This window comes from Pongo abelii, chromosome 6, assembly GCF_028885655.2.
Source record: "Pongo abelii isolate AG06213 chromosome 6, NHGRI_mPonAbe1-v2.0_pri, whole genome shotgun sequence".
Classification (NCBI taxonomy): domain Eukaryota; kingdom Metazoa; phylum Chordata; class Mammalia; order Primates; family Hominidae; genus Pongo; species Pongo abelii.
Window position 1 is genome coordinate 74285826 of NC_071991.2, and position 19079 is coordinate 74304904.

At 36.3% G+C, this 19079-nt stretch overlaps 1 protein-coding gene across 16 annotated transcripts in view; it reads right to left on the reverse strand.

Annotated features, from left to right (window-relative positions):
* PHF14 (PHD finger protein 14) overlaps positions 1 to 19079 on the reverse strand; it is a 198138-nt gene that overhangs the window by 145635 nt on the left and 33424 nt on the right. For all 16 annotated transcript variants that reach the window (XR_008527060.2, XM_054559440.2, XM_009242979.4 and 13 more), the window contains exons 5-6: positions 12472 to 12631; positions 3263 to 3374 (exon numbers count right to left, since the gene is read on the reverse strand). Coding sequence is in view for 15 of the 16 variants with exons in the window: in XM_054559440.2 (XP_054415415.1) it covers positions 3263 to 3374; positions 12472 to 12631 (272 nt within the window). In the remaining variant the exon portion in view is untranslated. The remainder of the gene's footprint in view (positions 1 to 3262; positions 3375 to 12471; positions 12632 to 19079) is intronic.

Below are 19079 nucleotides of genomic sequence, written 5' to 3' on the forward strand. Positions count from 1 at the left end.
TAATCTTTTTGCTGGTGAAAGATGTTGCTTTGATGTGGATGGCCACTGACTGATGGGGGTGGTGGTGGTTGCTGAAAGTTGGAGTGGCTGTGGCAATTTCTCTTCTTTTTTTTTTTTTTTTGATGGAGTCTCGCTCTGTCACCCAGGCTGGAGTGCAGTGGTGCAATCTCGGCTCACTGCAACCTCCACCTCCTGGGTTCAAGTGATTCTCCTGCCTCAGCTTCCTGAGTAGCTGGGGTTACAGGCACGTGCCACCACGCCCAGCTAATTTTTGTATTTTTAGTAGATACAGGGTTTTGCCACGTTGGCCAGGCTGGTCTCGAACTCCGACCTCAGGTGACCCACCCAACTCGGCCTCCCAAAGTGTTGGGATTACAGGCGTGAGCCACCACACCCAGCCTGGCAATTTCTTTCTTTTTCTTTTTCTTTTTTTTTTGAGACAGAGTCTCACTCTGCCGCCTAGGCTGGAGGGCAATGGCACGATCTCGGCTCACTGCAAGCTCTGCCTCCCGGGTTCACACCATTCTCCTGCCTCAGCCTCCCGAGTAGCTGGGACTAACAGGCACCTGCTACCACGCCCGGCTAATTTTTTGTATTTTTTTAGTTGAGACGGGGTTTCACCGTGTTAGCCGGGATGGTCTTGATCTCCTGACCTCGTGATCCGCCCACCTCGGCCTCCCAAAGTGCTGAGATTACAGGTGTGAGCCACCATGCCCGGCTGGCAAGTTCTTAAAATAAAACAACAATGAAGTTTGCTGCATAGATTCATCCTTCCTTTTATGAAAGAATTCTCTGTGGCACGTGATGCTATTTGACAGCATTTTACCCATGGTAGAACTTCATTCAAAATTGGAGTCAATCCTCTCAAACCCTCTTGCTGCTTAACCAATCAAGTTTATTTAATATCCTAAGTCTTTTGTTGTAATTTTAACAATGTTCATAGCATCTTCACCAGGAGTAGATTCCAACTCAAGAAACCACTTTCTTCACTCATCCATGAGAAGTAACTCCTCATCTGTTCAAATTTTTATCATGAGATCGCAGCAGTTCAGTCACCTCTGGCTACACTTTTAATTCCAGTTATCTTGTTATTTCTGCCACATCTGCAGTGACTTCCTCCACTGAAGTCTTCAACCTCTTCAAAGTTATCCATGAAGGCTGTAATCAACTTCTTCCAAACTCCTGTTAATATGGATATTTTGACCTCCTCCCATGAATCATAAACATTCTTAATGACATCTAGAAAAGTGACTCCTTTCTAGAAGGTTTTCAATTTACTTCGCCTAGATCCATCAGAGGAATCACTATGTATGGCAGCTATAGCCTTATGAAATGTATTTCTTAAATAATAAGACTTTAAAGTCAAAATGACTCCTTGATCCATGGGCTTCAGAATGGCTGTTACGACAGTAGGCAGGAAAACACATTAATCTCCTTGTTCATCAGAGCTCTTGGGTGACCAGGTGCACTGTCGATAAACAGTAATCTTTTGAAAGGAATCTTTTTTTCTGGCAGTAAGTCTCAACAAGGGGCTTAAAATATCCAGTAAACCATGCTGTACACAGATGTGCTGTGTACAGGCTTTGTTGTTCCATTTACAGAGTACAGGCAGAGTAGATTTAACATAATTCTTAAGGGCTCTAGGATTTTCACAATAGTAAAGGAGCACTGGCTTCAACTTAAAGTCACCAGCTGCATTCACCTCTAAACAAGAGAGACAACCTGCCCTTAGAAGCCAGACAGTGACTTCTCCTCTCTAGCTATGGTAAGTCCTAGATGGCATCTTCTTCCAATAGAAGACTGTTTCACCTACATTGAAAATCTTTGTTGAATGTATGAATCTTCATCATTTGTCTTAGCTAAATCTTCTGAATAACTTGCTGCAGCTTCTCCATCAGTACCTGCTGCATCTTCTTCATCTTTTATATTATGGAGATGGCTTCTTTCCTTAAACCTCATGAACCAACCTCTGCTACCTTTCAACTTTTCTTCTGCAGCTTCCAACCTTTCTTCTGCAGCTTCCTCACCTCTCTCAGCCTTCACAATATTGAACAGTTAGGGTCATGCTCTGGATGAGGTTTTGGCTTAAGGGAATGCTGTGACTGCTATGATCTATCCCTACTATTAAAATTTTCTCCATTATCAGCAATAAGGCTGCTTCACTTTCTTATCATTCATGTGTTTGCTGGAGTAGCACTTTTAATTTCCTTCAAGAGCTTTTCCTTTGCACTGACATATTGGCTATTTGGCAGAAGAGGCCCAGCTTTTGGCCTACCTAGGCTTTCGACATGCCTTCCTCACTAAGCTTAATCATTTCTAGCTTTTAATTTAAAGTGACAGATGTATGACTCTTCCTTTCACTTGAACACTTAGAGGCCACTGTAGAATTATTAACTGGCCAAATTTCTTTTTCTTTTTCTTTGAGATGGAGTCTCACTCTGTCACCCAGGCTGGAGTGCCATGGCGCAATCTCAGCTCACTGCAACCTCCGCCTCCTGGGTTCAAGCGATTCTCCTGCCTCAGCGTCCTGAGTGGCTGGGATTACAGGCACGCGCCACCATGCCCAGCCAATTTTTTGTATTTTTAGTAGAGACGAGGTTTCGCCATGTTGGCCAGGCTGGTCTCGAACTCCTAACCTCAGGTGATCTGCCCACCTTGGCCTCCCAAAGTGCTGGGATAACAGGCGTGAGCCACCGCACCCAGCCCTAATTGGCCAAATTTCACTTTCACTGTGTCTCAGTGAACAGAGAGGCCCCAACCAATTCAGGGAGAAAGGGGAACACCAGGTTGGTGAAGCAGTCAGAACACACATATCAATTAAGTTCACCATCTATTAAGGGCATGTTAATGGCACGCCCCAAAACAATTACAATAACAGCATCAAAGATCACTTCTAATATTATTTTTCATAATTTTGACAAATTCCACTTCAAAAGTAAAGTCAGAAATTAGGCTTATATTTGATCCAACTAATTGTAAATAAGGTTTTGGTCTATGTATTAGGCATTGTGAACAGTGCCAGGGAAATGGTAGTAGTACCGATTATCATTTGACCTCATATGTTATTCTAAATTAAGAATGTATAGAATTTATACATTATTGGCTTTCTGGGAAAACTACTATCAATAATAAATGATTTAGTGCTAAATAGAATGATTCCTAGTAAGCATTTCTGCAGTCAACATAGTACAAATAAAAAGTCAGGTAAACTAACAAGTAAAACCTTTCTCTTTCAAGCAATCAAAAATGCTTTGTGTCTCACCTTGGCACCATATTTGGAATAGTTCATTTCCGTTAGTGTTACTGGTCGTAATTTGTCAATATCTCCAAAGGCTACTCCAGGAACATACAGGGCACAAACAATATGAACCCATCTAAGAAGAGAAGATATGATTTTGCTATCAAATCTTGTAATAAAATTCCCACACACAAAACAAACATATAAAACACTTGCCATCTCAAAATACTACCAAGAGAATTCTGTAATCAAATGTTAAAATCTCCCAATCTCAGGCACATCATTAAAAAATATGAAACACCTACAGAATAACACTTAGTTACAAAAAAGGGGACTGAAATTACTTTTCCAGCAGCTTAGCCAAAACTGAGAGCTAACAACTATAATTGCCTTTCACTTAAAATTCACTCACTGCACTTTGCACTTATCTATTCTTAAATATTTGCATAAAACTACTATTTAAATGAAACAAAACATCATTTTCATATGCAAGGAAAGGTAGTCACATTCATTATTTCAAGCCCTTTGAGAATTAAGGATACTAATTTAATAACTGTGAATTTACTCTGCAGTAATTAGGTAAAATTTCTCTTTCTTGTTACTCTTTTCCAAAAGCTGCTGGGGTAATAATCTTTAAGGACATATTTTACAATTTTTGTATACAGTTTAACTTCCTTTCCAGGTTAAAACCGCTGGGAAAAGGTGCAGAATAAGCAATTCAAATTTTTATTCATCTTATCTGTTTACCATACAACCTATATACTAAAATTTATATGCCCCAAATATAAATATTTATTAAAGTTTGAATGATGCTGTAAGACCAAAACAAAGAATGCTCAGAGTTTCAATACACTGAAAAAAATTGCAGTTGTTTCTAATTTCATTTTTTAAAAACTGCTCTGAACCGTTTTTAATATATTAGGCACTCTTTCTGCTTGCTTACAACAAAACAAAATGTGGGATCACTGACTTTGACATTTAAACAGTAGATCTTAGCACTTTTGTAAGAAAGAGGGTCACAGCAGCAAATCTCTATTAACCCTGTGAATATATTAACAACAAATTCTGCTTTATCACAACTTAAGAGGCTATGCATGCTACATGGTTCTGGTTTTTGTGGTGCATTATGAATTTTAAAGGACTAAGACCAAAAATTATTCTCTAGAGGCACTGGGAAAAATAGTTTTAAATTTTTTTAAAAATTATCTTTTTTATTGGGGAAAAAAATCCAAGGTTTTGAGATTTTCTTGATGGAACGTTTTAATCCAACCTCCCAAATACATCCTATGGAGTTCAACATAACGATACACATCTTCAACAAGCAGCTGCTTTCTCAATTTAATTTGTTCAGTTTTTTCATGCTCCACTGATGTATTAAATGTCGCTATACTCTGTAGGAGTTTATCTTTGATAAACCTAACAGCTGGCTGCTTGCTTCATACTGACCTTAAAATGTAGTACACAAGTACTACAGATTTAAACTGCCATTTCAATGTGACTGGCATACAAGTATATCATTTCTCCCAACCACTCATGTGAGGATACCAACTTGAGTCCTCATTAAAATACCTATCAAAGTCAATGAAAATCATGGCCGAGACAATTATGGTCCCTTTTAATACCAGCTGTAAATAGTTTCCGGTTCATTTGTTTAGATGCACATTATTTATAACTTTGTATAAGACAAATCTACAAATTAAAAAAAAAAATCTTCCTTGTTACTTTACCATTAATTTTGCTTGGCGCTATTATGACAGATGTTGACTGGGGAAAGGAACAGGAAATAAGCATCACATAAAACCACCAAAAAACAGAGTCAGAATTGTCATCCTAGCACAAACTATTAACAGATTATTGTAAATTCATATATTTTAATAAAGCAGACTAAGTAGAATGATACTTCTCAAAAGACTCATTTAAGAATGAAAACTATATTAATCAATAAAATTGGAGTTTGAAGTGCTCTGTATCAGTAATGCCTTTACAGCATGTAAAACAAATTCACGTCAAGTATGTTACTTTCATTCCTTCATTCAGTAATCAATTATAAGTGTCTACTAGGCACAGAGCACCATAAAGGTGGTTTGGAAGTTATCAAGATGTATTTGAAGTGCTTACAGCAGAGTGTGGCTCACTGTCTTCACTCAAGAAATGTTAACTACAAGGAAAAAAAAGCCTAAAAGCTTCTGTTGAGTAGGAGGTTGTTCATTTACATATGAAGAACTGGTTTCAGAAAGATTAACTGATTTTCAAATATAACAAGTCTAGCAAGGGACAGAACTAAGACTTACTAAGTCTAGAATTTTAAAGAAAAAAAAAAAGAAAGAAGTGGTCGGGCACAGTGGCTCATGCCTGTAATCCCAGCACTTTGGGAGGCAGAGGTAGGAGGATCACTTAAGCTCAGGAGTTTGAGACCAGCCTGCGCAACACAATGAAACCCCATCGCTACAAAAAATACCAAAATTTAGCCAGGTGTCATGGCATGCCCCTGTAGTCCCACCTACTTGGGAGGCTGAGGTAGGAGGACTGCTTGAGCCTAGGAGGCGGGGGTTTACAATGAGCCAAGATCATGCCACTGCACTCCAGTCAGGGTGACAAAGCCAGACGTTCTCTCAAGAAAAAAAGAAAAAATTGGCCAGGTACAGTAATCCTAACAGTTTGGAAGGCTGAGGTGGGAGGACTGCTTGAGCCCAGGAGTTCAAGACCAGCCTGGGCAAAAGGTTGAAACCTCGTCTCTACAGAAAAATACAAACATTAGCCTGGTGTGGTGGCGCACACCTATAACCTGCACTACTCAGGAGGCTTCAGTGGGAGGATCACCTGAGCCCAGGAGGCAGAGGTTGCAGTGAGCCAATATCGTGCCACTGCACTTTAGCCTGGGCAACAGAGCCAGACCCTGTCTGATGGGGAAAAAAAAAGAAAGAACTGAGACATAATGATTTCAATGCTGCCTTTTATTGCAACATAAAGCTTATTTTTAAAAATTAAGGAATTTAGTTCAAAGCCATATTTCATTTCACAACAGCTGAGAGGACACCCAACAAAGGACATGAAGAAGAGTATGACAAATAGTAATGGAAACACAACATACCAAAATCTATGGGATACAGCAAAAGCCCTACTAAGAGGGAGGTTTATAGCTATAAGTACCTACATCAAAAGAGAAAAAACTTCAAATAAACAATCCAATGATGTATCTTAAGGAACTAGGAAAGCAAGAGCAAACCAAACCCAAAATTAGTAGAAGAATTAATAAAGATCAGAGCAGAAATAAATAAAATTGAAATAAAAAATATATACAAAAGATCAATGAAACAAAATGTTGGTATTTTGAAAAGGTAAACAACACTGACAAACCTTTAGCCAGGCTGAGGAAAAAAGAGAGAAGATACAAGTAAATAAAATTGGAAATAAAAAAGGATACATTATAACTGATATTGCAGAAATTTAAAGGATCATCAGCAGCTGCTATGAGCAACTATATGCCAATAAATTAGAAAATCTAAAAGAAATGGATGAACTCCTAGACACATACAACCTACCAAGATTGAACCATGAAGAAATCCAAAGCCTGTACAGACGAATAAGAAGTAACGAGATTGAAGCCATAATAAAGTCTCCCAGTAAAGAAAAGCCTGGGACTACTTGACCTGATGGCTTCACTGCTGAATTTTACCAAACACTTAAAGAAGAACTAATACCAATCTTACTCAAACTATTCCAAAAAATAGAGGAAGAGGGAATATTTCCAAACTCATTCTACGAGGCCAGTGTTAGACTCTGATACCAAAACCAGCCAAAGGCACATCAAAAAAAGAAAACTACAGGCCAGTATTTCTGATGAACATTGACACAAAGATTGTCAACAAAATACCAGCAAACCGAATTTAACAATACATTAGAAAGATCATTATTACCAAGTAGGATTTATCCCTGGGATTCAAGGATGGTTCAACATAAGCAAATCAATCAACATGATACATCACATCAACAGAATGAAGGATAAAAACCATGATCATTTCAACTGATGCTGAAAAAGCATTTAATAAAATTCAACATCCCTTCATCGTAAAAACTCCCCAAAAACAGGGGATAGAAAGACATACCTCAACATAATAAAAGTGATATATGACAGACCCACAGCTAGTATCATACTGAATGGGAAAAACTGTAAGCTTTTCCTCTAAGATCTGGAACACAACAAGGATGCCCACTGTCACCACTGTTGTTCAGCATAGTACTGGAAGCCGTAGCTTCCAGCAATCAGACAACAGAAAGATAAAAAGGGCATCCAAATTGGAAAGAAAGAAGTCAAATTATTCTTGTTTGCAGATAATATAATGTTGTATTTGGAAAAACCTAAAGACTCCATAAGAAAACTATTAGAATCGATAAATTCAGTAAAGTTGCAAAAGACAAAAGCAACATACAAAAATCAGGAGCATGTCTATATGACAACAGTGAATAATCTGAAAAAGAAATTTTAAAAGTAATGGCATTTACAACAGCCGCACGTAAGATTAAATACCTAGGAATTAACTTAAAGTAAAAGATTTCTGTAATAACAACTGTAAAACACTGATGAAAGAAATTGAAGAAGACACCAAAAAATGGAAAAATATTCCATGTTCACAAACTGGAAGAATCGATATTGTTAAAATGCCCATACTACCCAAAGCAATCTACAGATTCAATGCAATCCCTATCAAAATACCAATGACATTCTTCACAGAAATAGAAAAAACAATCCTAAAATGTATACAGAACCACAAAAGACCCAGAAGAGCCAAAGCTATCCTAAGCAAAAAAGAATCATACTACCTGACTTCAAATTATACCACAAACCTACAGTAACCAAAACAGCATGGTACTGTCATAAAACAAATACACAGAACAAAGGAACAGAATACAGAATTCAGAAACAAATCCACACACCTAAGTGAACTTAGTGCCTAACAAAGGTGCCACGAACATATATATGGGAAAAGACAGTTTCTTCAATAAATGGTGCTGGAAAAACTGCATATCCATATGCAGAAGAAGGAAACTAGACCCCATCTCTTGCCATATGCAAAAATCAAGCCAAAATGGATTAAAGACTTAAATCTAAGACCTCAAACTATGAAAATACTACAAGAAAACATTGGGAAAATCTCCAGGACATTGCTCTGGGTAAAATTTCTTGAGCGAAACTCCACAAGCACAAGCAACCAAAGCAAAAATAGACAAAAGATATCATATCAGGTTTTTAAAAAAGCAGGATCACAACAAGCTGGGCAAAGGATACATCATCAAACTGAAGAGACAACCCACAGAATGGGAGAAAATATTTGCAAATTACCCAACTAACAAGGGACAAATAACCAGAATATATAAGGAGTTCAAATAACTCTACAGGAAAAAAATCTAATAATCTCATTAAAAATAGACAAAAGATTTGAATAGACGTTTCTCAAAAGAAGACATATAAAAAGAAGTTCATATGCTAAAACAGGCATATGAAAAGGGACTCAAAATCCTTGATCGTCAGAGAAATGCAAATCAAAACTATCATGAAATGTCATCTCACCCCAGTTAAAATAGCTTATATCCAAAAGACAGGCAATAACAAATGTTGGCAAGGATGTGGAGAAAAGGGAACCCTTGTACACTGTTGCATGAAATGTAAATTAGTACAACCATGATGAAGAAAACTTTGGAGGTTCCTAAAAATTGAGCTGCCATATAATCCAGCAATTGCACTGTTGGGTATACATCCGAAAGAAAGGAAATCAGTATATTAAAGAGATATCTGCACTCCTGTATTTGTCGCAGCACTGTTTACAATAGCTAAGATTTGGAAGCAACCTAAGTTTCCATCAACAGATGAATCCGATAAAGAAATTGTGGTACACAATACACAATGGAGTACTAAGCCATAAAAGGGAATGAGAGCCAGTCATTTGCAACAACTTGGGTGGAACTAGAGATCATTATGTTAGGTGAAATAAGCCAGGCACAGCAAGACAAACATCACATGTTCTCACTTATTTGTGGGATCTAAAAATCAAACAACTGAACTCATGGACACAGACAGGAGAAGGATGGTTACTAGACGTTGGGAAGGATAGTGCAGGGAAAGGGTGAAATGGCGGGGGGAGGTGGGAGATGGTTAATGAGTTGAAAAAGTGGAAAGACTAAGACCTACTGTTTAATAGCACAACAGGGTGACTACAGTCAAGAAAAACTAAATTGTACACTTAAAAATAACTTAAAGAGGGTAACTGGATTGTTTGTAACTCAAAAGATAGGTGTTTGAGAAATGGATACCCCTTTCTCCTGATGTGCTTATTTCACATTGCATGCCTGTATCAAAACATCTCATGTACCCCATGAATATACATATCTACTATGTACCCATAAATAGTAAAAATATAAATAAAAAATAAAAAAGGAGAGCATGCCTAAAAATTTCCCACAGTCAGGTTTATAAGTCTTACCCTCCATAAGATATAAAATAAAAATTTAATGACAAGAATGTACTGGTTTTCTTACATTAAATCACATCATTTTCTATGTAGAACTTGTGGCTCCCATCAAGAATAGAAGGAAAAAAGTCTAATTAATCTCATGTGATAGTGAACTTCAAAACCTTTTTTATTCTTTATATACAATATTCTTTCTTTTTCCCTGTTTTCCATTTGAAGCTCATATACTAAAAGGCTTGTCGAATTTTCTTGGCTTTTTATATCTTTAATCAAACTAGTATTACGTCCTTGGAGATACTGTGAAGGCCTATAATTTCCAGTACAGCCTACAGGTGAATGTAGACATTAGCACAAGTAAAGTGTTCAAATAGTATATAAAAGAATTTTTGCCAGATTGCCCCATCACAGGATGTGTCTACTTACGTAACATCCACAGTATCCAAAAAAAAAATCCCTCAGTAAACCTAAATGGTAAAGAGGCCTCAGTTTTCTTCATTCAGAAACAACTTTGCCAGTTGTTTTGTCTATTATGATAGCATGAAGTAACCACTACTTGACAGTGTCCTAACAGAACTTTTAAATTATTAACAAGAAAAACAGGAAAATAAATTCTCTTCCCTAAAAGGAAGTTCTGTCTTTCCAAAACTGCCTTACTTATTCACCACAATTTATCACCAAAAATTTCAATTCTCAGGACTGGAAGAGTTACCAAAAAAAAAAAAAAATCTATGCATGAGCTAATACTCCATGATTACCTAAAATAAGTAGAGCAATAATGGTAATAAGAATACACTAGTAGTAGCAGTAACGGCAGTCGTAAGAGTAAGGAGACATTTACTGACCACTTATTATGTTACAGAAACTGCTAATTGTTTCTCATGGATCATCTCATTTAGTCTTCTCAACACTGCTAAGGAAACTGAGGCATAAAAAGGTTACATCACTTGCCTAAAATTATAGCTATTAAAAAAAAAAAGAAAAGACCAGAATCCAAAAATAGTCCAACTTGAAGGTGCGCACTTAATGCTTATTAAACTCCCCAATACTAGGCCACTGTCAGGCCCAACTTAGAGTAATGCCTATGCCTATGATACAGACCACAGATTCATGTCAAAACATCAAATCATTTGTTATATACTTTATTTTTGGATAGACGATAAGGAAGGAGAGCTAAGATTCTTTAGTCATTTGTCCTGAACATCAACACATGGGGTTCTCCAAGATTCAATGGTAGATTCTACACTATCCCAGCAATCTTGTATGGCAACATTTCTCAAGGATCAGTCCACCAATTGAGGCAAAAATGATAAAAATAAGAGAAAATTTGTTTTACTTTACTAAAGTAAAATTTATTAAATTTAAAAGTCTATCATTTATTTTAGGACATAATGTACCCTAGTTTTTTTATGTTAAAATATGGGAAATGATGGTGATAATTTATATAGGTTGCTTTGTTGCTAATCTTGTTTTTAATATAAATAAAGCATGTTTAATAAAATACTAAAACATCCTTATGTGACAAAATAAAAATTTAAGTAACCCCCCTCTTATATTGGAGAGGAAGAGGCAGAGCGTGATCTCCACAAAATACAAAAGGTTGAAAATTACTCTTAATTTTAGTCACCAACCCTAGATGGTAGTCTCCTGTAAAAAAAAAAAAACATGAAAGATGGCAACACCATTATGATGACAAGTGCTCAAATGTGTTAACAAACATGAGTGTGAATGTAGTAAAAAGAACACAGGTCTTTGTGCCACTTATTGATTTAATTGCCTCTCGTTCATGCTTCGATACCTACTCTGCAATAATGGACAGAATTTCTTCAGCATTTCTTCTCAGAGTGAGCATGACACTAAGCTCAATGGTAGAGGGAGCTATAAACTCAATGGCAGGAGGTCTCATAGAAGGGAGGGGCTTTTCAGCAGGTATGGGTGGAGTACTTCCTCCTGTGCTCTGCCCCAGCCATATACACAGTCCTTCAGTGACCTCACAGCCCTGGCCCAACATGAAGATCATTTTTCCATGGCCCTCTCAACACAGATAGCATACTCTCCAGGTTTCAAACCAGTGCCCCAGTTCTCCCAGCAGACTGTACCCAGCCACCTACTTGCCACGAACTGAAGACAAAATTTGGTCTAGGCTATAACCAGCATACTTCTCTCCATCCAGTAGGGTTTAACTACAATTTCTCCAACAAAGCCTGAACCCCAACCTAGGGTAGGAGGTCATCATTCCAATTTTGTCATTCCTTGGATAATCTCCCTCAGCCCCAGAGCATCCTTTAGAGTTTTTTTATACCTTATAGTGACTCTTTTATCACAGCTTAATAATTCTTTATACTAAACTTCTCCTTTTTAAATCACTGTATTAAGTTCTATCTCCTGATATAAAGTTATACAGATCTAGGGTCAAAATTGACCATTCACCAGTTTGTGGTCTTGAACTGATAAGTTATTTAAATAATCTGAGCCCTGGGTATTATACACCTATAAAATGAGAAACTTTACCACCTGCCTCATCATAGGGTCAATTATTAAGATTAAATAAGATTATGGATATAAAGGCAAATGCAGGTACTCAATAAATGGTCTTTCCTCTCACCCTTCTCCATCTGTATCCCACTGGTCATTTATTCTATGCCAAGAAGATACAAAGAAGCAATCAAACGAAAGTGTGTAACCTGGATAATCACAAACAGAACAGGGAAGTCAAAGGCAGACACATTATAAAGCAAACATATGAACCAACATAATTAGGACATTAACCTTCCAGCATCTGTCTCCTTGAAAATTCCATCCTGATTAGGACACAGTTCACAGCTAGGAGAAACACCACATTTACAGGCATCACAAAACCAAGGTTCGGTGGAGTTTTCAGAAGCTGAACTCATAATAGAGTCACTCTCTCCATCGACTCCATAACAACCTAAAAAAAACAAAAACACTATGATTAAATAGGGTTTATTTTGTTAAAGTCACATAAAATCACGAAAAAGAATAGCAAAGGGAAGAGATGAGGAAAAAGATATGAAACACCAGTGATCTATAAGAAATGTATTAAAATACAGAAATAAACTCATTTTATATACTTTTTCACCTAATGTAGTATACACAATGAAATAAATGACATTTTAAAAATAGTTTTAGTCCTACTGTAAAGGCATTAAAGGTGGGAAAACATAAATTTTTAATTTAAAAAATATAAAAATTAGGCCGGGTGCAGTGGCTCATGCCTGTATTCCCAGCACTTTGGGAGGCCGAGGTGGGCAGATCACCTGAGGTCAGGAGTTCGAGACCAGCCTGGCCAACACAGTGAAACCTCATCTCTACTAAAAACACAAAAATTATCCAGGCGTGGTGGCAGGTGCCCAGAATCCCAGCTACTCGAGAAGCTGAGGCAGGAGAATCGCTTGAACCCAGGAGGCAAAGGTTACAGTGAGCCAAGATTGCGCCACTGCACTCCAGCCTGGGTGCCAAGAGCAAAATTCCATCTCATAAAAAATAAAAATATAAAATATAAAAAATACAAGTTGTCATTAAAGAATTTAGATTAATTATTGGTTGGTAAATACTTATTGAGGTCCCTTTGTACCAGGTACTAAAATATATATATAAAAGACCAAACTCATGCAAAACAAACATACAAACAAAAAAGTCTTTGATCTAATTTTGGAGGTGGCAGATTATAATATAAACAGGTATAATACAATTGTAAAAGCAAAGTTATGCACCTAAAGCTATAGAACAGTTTGAAAAGTTCAGAGTAATAATGTTAGACAGACTGAGTTCCATGCACAACTGAGCCAATCTCTACCTCTATGATGTATTTAATCTGTTTAAAAATTTTAAATTATTCTGTCTTCTGTGAGAATTTGTCTATAACTGAAATGGATGAAAACAATATGTCATTCTCTTTTTTCCTCTTATCACTCACGAAACTCAATATTCTGAGAGGAGTTCATCATATTATTTAGGCAGCTAATGTAATAAAAATGCTTAAAGATTCTCATGAACACATCCAACAAACAAGGCAACTTGGCAATGTCCTTTACATTTTAGAGTACGACATGTCATACTTCAATTCAATTGCCCTCCAATTATCAAAAGCAAAGTTTCCTTATATACATCTCTGGAATTACAAGTTACAGTTGACAATGCAACAACACAGGTTTGAACTGGTCAGGTGCACTTATATGCAGATTTCTTTCAACACAACACAGAGTGAAAATACACTTGTGGGATACAAAACTCACACATACAAAGCATCAACTTTTCATAAACCCAAGTTCCCCAGGTCCGACTGTGGGACTTGAATATGTGCTAATTTTGGTATCTGCAGGGGTCCTGGAACCAATCCCCTAGGTATACCGACGGGTGACTGTATATTTAAAGTTACTATTTAGGCTTCCAGATCTGCCTAAAATTTTTATAGTCAAAGTATTTTCCCTGATTTTGAGTTTAAAAGAGTAGACTATTTATCAAAGCTGCAATAAGAAATTCAGGCAGGACTTCATTGACAATATCTTGGTAAATCAGGTTTTGATCATTAAAATTCCTACAACTCAATTTTGTCAGTGAACTCAGTCAGCATTGATGAGGCTGTCAGTACCTTAGAAACCAACAAAATCTGCTAGTAAGCAATGTCACATCCATAATCATAAATAACTGTCTCAGCATCAAGATGCCTAGAAGTTTCTATTACTACCACCAAAGTATAATAAAGATGGAATCTGGTAAATGCAAACTGAAAAGTTCTGAGAGAGTATTTCATTCAGACTATAAAAAACCATGCTGAACTACTTACTGATAACCAACAATGAAGTACACTTCTCTACTGATGACAGTCATGACTCCTAAATAGATTTCTTTTTCCCAAATGGTAATGGACACACACTAACTTATTATCAAATTTCCCGTCCTCTAAAAAGGAAGGCACTGCCCTAATGTAAAACATCCTTCAAAGAAACAATTTAAAGCATATATAATAATGAATACATTGCAACTTAATTCTTGTCCTGAAGTATCACCTTTAGGTTTGGGCATTTCTCCAGTCTCCTAAGACACATTTATTACATCTCAAGATAGGTCATTTCTAAAGATAAAATAACAGCCATCCCAACATCCTTTTAACCAGGTTTATTCTAAGAGGATAGGTCTTGGTGCCAAGTTCTAAGGGGCACCCAAAGTAACCCCCAATAAACTGATGACATTAAATAAGCCACAACGAGAAACATTTAACATGATAGTCTTCTAAAAGACTTCACCATATGGATAAGTTTATATATATCCAATGTAAGATCATGTGATTATTTGAACTGGTAAACACTAACCAGACAACCAGGAGCCTAAATTGGAGAGTGACTTCTCACAACCATCAAAGAAATTCAAACTAAAATAAATAAATAACTACAGTATATAAATGAATGAATACTGAGTTAAACAAATCACCCATGAGAAAGGAAAAGAGCCATATACAATTAGTAAATAATTTTAAATTACCATCATTAATTAACTAGCCGTCATTATATGTCAGTGGTTACATGTAAGTATTTCATTAAAGCACTACTTACCTAATATAGATCATAATTAAAATAACCTAATAGTAAGCAAAAAACTAAAAAGTTGGTTTGCAGCTATGACTTACACAAGCTGCTTCAAGTGACTGTTTAATTGTTATCCTTATGCTATTCAAACGTTTTATAACAGCGAATTTTAATAAAATCTGAAAGTCAGCCAAGGCTTGTAGTTAATGCCTGCAATCCCAATGCTTTGGGAGGCTGAGGCAGGATGATCGCTTGAGCCCAGAGTTTCAGATCAGCCTGGGCAACATAATGAGGCCCTCTCTCTACAAAAAATACAAAAAAGAGAGTTTAGCCAAGCATGGTGGCACACACGGTAGTCTCAGCTGCTAGAAAGGCTGAGGTGGAAGAATCACTTGAGCCTGGGATGTGAAGGGTGCCAGTGAACCAGCCTGGGCAACAGAGCAAAATCTCGTCTTAAAAAAGTATATATATTTTTTCAGATTATGCATGTGTGTGTGTATATATATATGTATATATGGATTTCATATATACTATGTTAATAGTTATGCTAAATATAGTTAATATTAATAGTTATAAATTAAACTATATAATAATTTCATTTAATTAATATTTTTAATTAATATACTTTAATACATAATTATATATATCATATATACACACACAATCTGAAAGTCATATAAAATGTCAAAGAAAAGATTTAAAAGGAGTTAGACTATAACACACAAGATAAGCAAAGGAATCAAAACTCATTAATTTCTTTAATGTCATTAAATTGTGGTTGGCAATCATCATCTTCATCACCTTGTCTAGATATACATTATTTTAAATGCACTATCATAAAATTAAAAGGAAATATAATTTTCTTCTTGGGATCAGTTTTATTTCCAATAAAAGAACAAAACATTATATTCAAAGAAAAATCATAAAATGAAACAATATCATCAATCTATTTTCTCAATGTGCTATGCAATACCACATGGGAAAAAATATATATTTTCTTTACAAAATAATGTTCCTTTGAAACAAATTCAAACTAGATAAAATCTGCATTCACATAAGTAGGCAATTACCAAGAGAATAAAGCCCTTAAGGAGCTATCCAATTTATTAACTTCATTCAGCCAAATCAAGGTAAATCACAGCAGTTCACTTTTTTAGAATAAAGAAAATTTTCAATTATATTTTTAAAGAATATTCCACACACATAGCAAACGTGCACATTTGCACAGAGTTTTAAACCTCCTACAAACAATCTTAGGAATGATTCTGAAATCCATTCCCAAGAAATTCTTCCTTTGTAATCTGGAAGAATGGTGTTGTGCAAGCTCAAAGAACAACCAGCAAGTGTGTATGTATTTTTTCTTCAGCTTCACTGTCCCTGAGAAATGATCCATACTGTGTCATTATCTTTATAGAGTTCTTTACTTGCCACTTTTACCTGCCACTTATCCCATATTTCTCTGTCATATCTGTTGGGTTTACTGAGCTCTAGACCAAAGTTCTAGCACTGTATATCCGCTCCAATTCATTTTAATTAGTGACTAAATACGTTATAAAATCTTTCTCTCTTCCATATAAAACACAAGTATGGGAAAAATATTTTCTTTTTCCTATGGGTAAACAAAATAAACAATGTATAAACACATAAAACTCATTTCATATGTGCTCAATGTGTTTCCAGTGGGTAATAGAGAAGACACGTTTCTATGGCCATTTAATTAGGATCAATCTTTGACTAATATATGCAATGTACACAACTCATATTTAAGAAAATAAAAATATGTGTTTACAATTGTTTTGAGTTGTACAAAGGTATGGATAATTCAAATCAGTGGAAATGTTCCCCATTCAGCTTTTCACACAGGGGCCAGCAGACTTTCAGTCTTCCACCTTCTAGCTGTGTAACTTTGAACAAATCAAATCTCTGAAGCTTAGTTATTTCATCTGCAGTATGTGTTTAATAATATCTATCCTAATTATATTTCAGTATATATAAAACAGGTATATAAAAGTTGCCATTTAAAAACTTAAAACACTTTTTCTGTACTTAATATATCATTAGGCTTTTGACTATGAAACTCATCAATAAAAAAGACTTTTTTTTTTTTTTGAGACGGAGTCTCGCTCTGTTACCCAGGCTGGGAGTACAGTGGCGTGATCTCGGCTCACTGCAAGCTCCACCTCCCAGGTTCAAGCCATTCTCCTGCCTCAGCCTTCCAAGTAACTGGGACTACAGGCACCCGCCACCACGCCCGGCTAATTTTTTTGTATTTTTAGTAGAGACGGGGTTTCACCATGTTAGTCAGGATGGTCTCAATCTCCTGACCTCATGATCCACCCACCTCAGCCTCCCAAAGTGCTGGGATTACAGGCATGAGCCACCGCACCCAGCCAAAAAAGATTTTTAAATGAGTAATATTATTTACGAGAAAGACAGTACCTACAACATGCATAATACCTGTCAGAAATATATCCTAAAGCATTGGTCCCCAACCTTTTTGGCAACAGGGACTGGTTTCGTGGAAAACAATCTTTCCATGGATGGGACAGGGGGATTATTTTGGATGAAACTGTTCCACCTCAGATCATCAGGCATCACATTCTTATAAGAAGTATGAAACCTAGATCCCTCGTATGTGCAGTTCACAACAGTGTTCGCGCTTCCAGGAGAATCCAATGCTGCCACTGATCCGACGAGGTGGAGCTCCGGCAGTAATGCTCCCTCACCAGCTGCTCACCCCCTGCTGTGAGGCCCAGTTCCTAACAGGCCAAGGACCAGTACCACCTGGTTGGGGACCCCTGTCCTAAAGCACAAAAGAAGTAAAGTACCAAATGGTTATAACTTGAACATATTCTACTATCCAGTAAACACTCCTAAGGATATCTTCTTCCATACACTAAAAAACAAAAATGGCCTTGGGCTAGGCTAACAGTAAACTGAAAAATAAATAGGGGGAAACATCTCTTAGTAAGCCTTATCTCATTTAATGAATAGCAACTAAACCTGAGGGCAACTGCTGGTAAGTACACTACCTAACTTCTGTGAAGTACTAACATATACCTGACATTTTCCTTCAGACACACTACAATCAGGATATCAGGATAAGTGACATCACGGTCAGAGACACCCTAATATTAGAAGATCTTCCCACAAAGATATTTATACTAAGGATAAATTTGAGGACACATTGCAGCCCTCAAATTTCAAAAAGAAAAGAGATTTAGATGAAGTGAGCACTCTGAAAAGTAATTACAGTAAAAATTATAAATTCAATAAGCGAAATTTGGCATACTATCTTTTAGCAAAATCTCAACTTAAAAATCTTTATGCAATTACTTGAGAATAAGCATATTTCTCAAAAAAAAAGAAGATAAAAGAAATGCAACAAAATACTATGGCTGTCTGGATATTAGGACAATTAGAAATGTTTTTTTCTTCTCTCTGTTCTATATTTTCCACATTTTATTTAATATTCATGTATTATGATGGGCAAATAGTTTTCTCTAAATAAAGTATTCATGAAGTTCATATTTAACCATGAGATGTTTTTTAAAAATTGCACGGCTGAATTACAATATGGAAGTCTGTCACTGTAAGCACCCGTATTTAAAAACAAAAGACTCTAGCAACACTAGCTACTTATTACACTTTTAAAAATGTCCCTTTCTTTAGATTGAGTTTTAGATAAAAATTCATTTTGAAACTTAAAAACTAGTCCCAAAAGAGTTAAGGGGGAAAAAAAAATCTACAGGTGTTAACTGTACAGAAAATTGTAAACAATAAAAAAAAATCACAAAGTTAAAGGATACAGAGCAGGATGGAAAACATAAA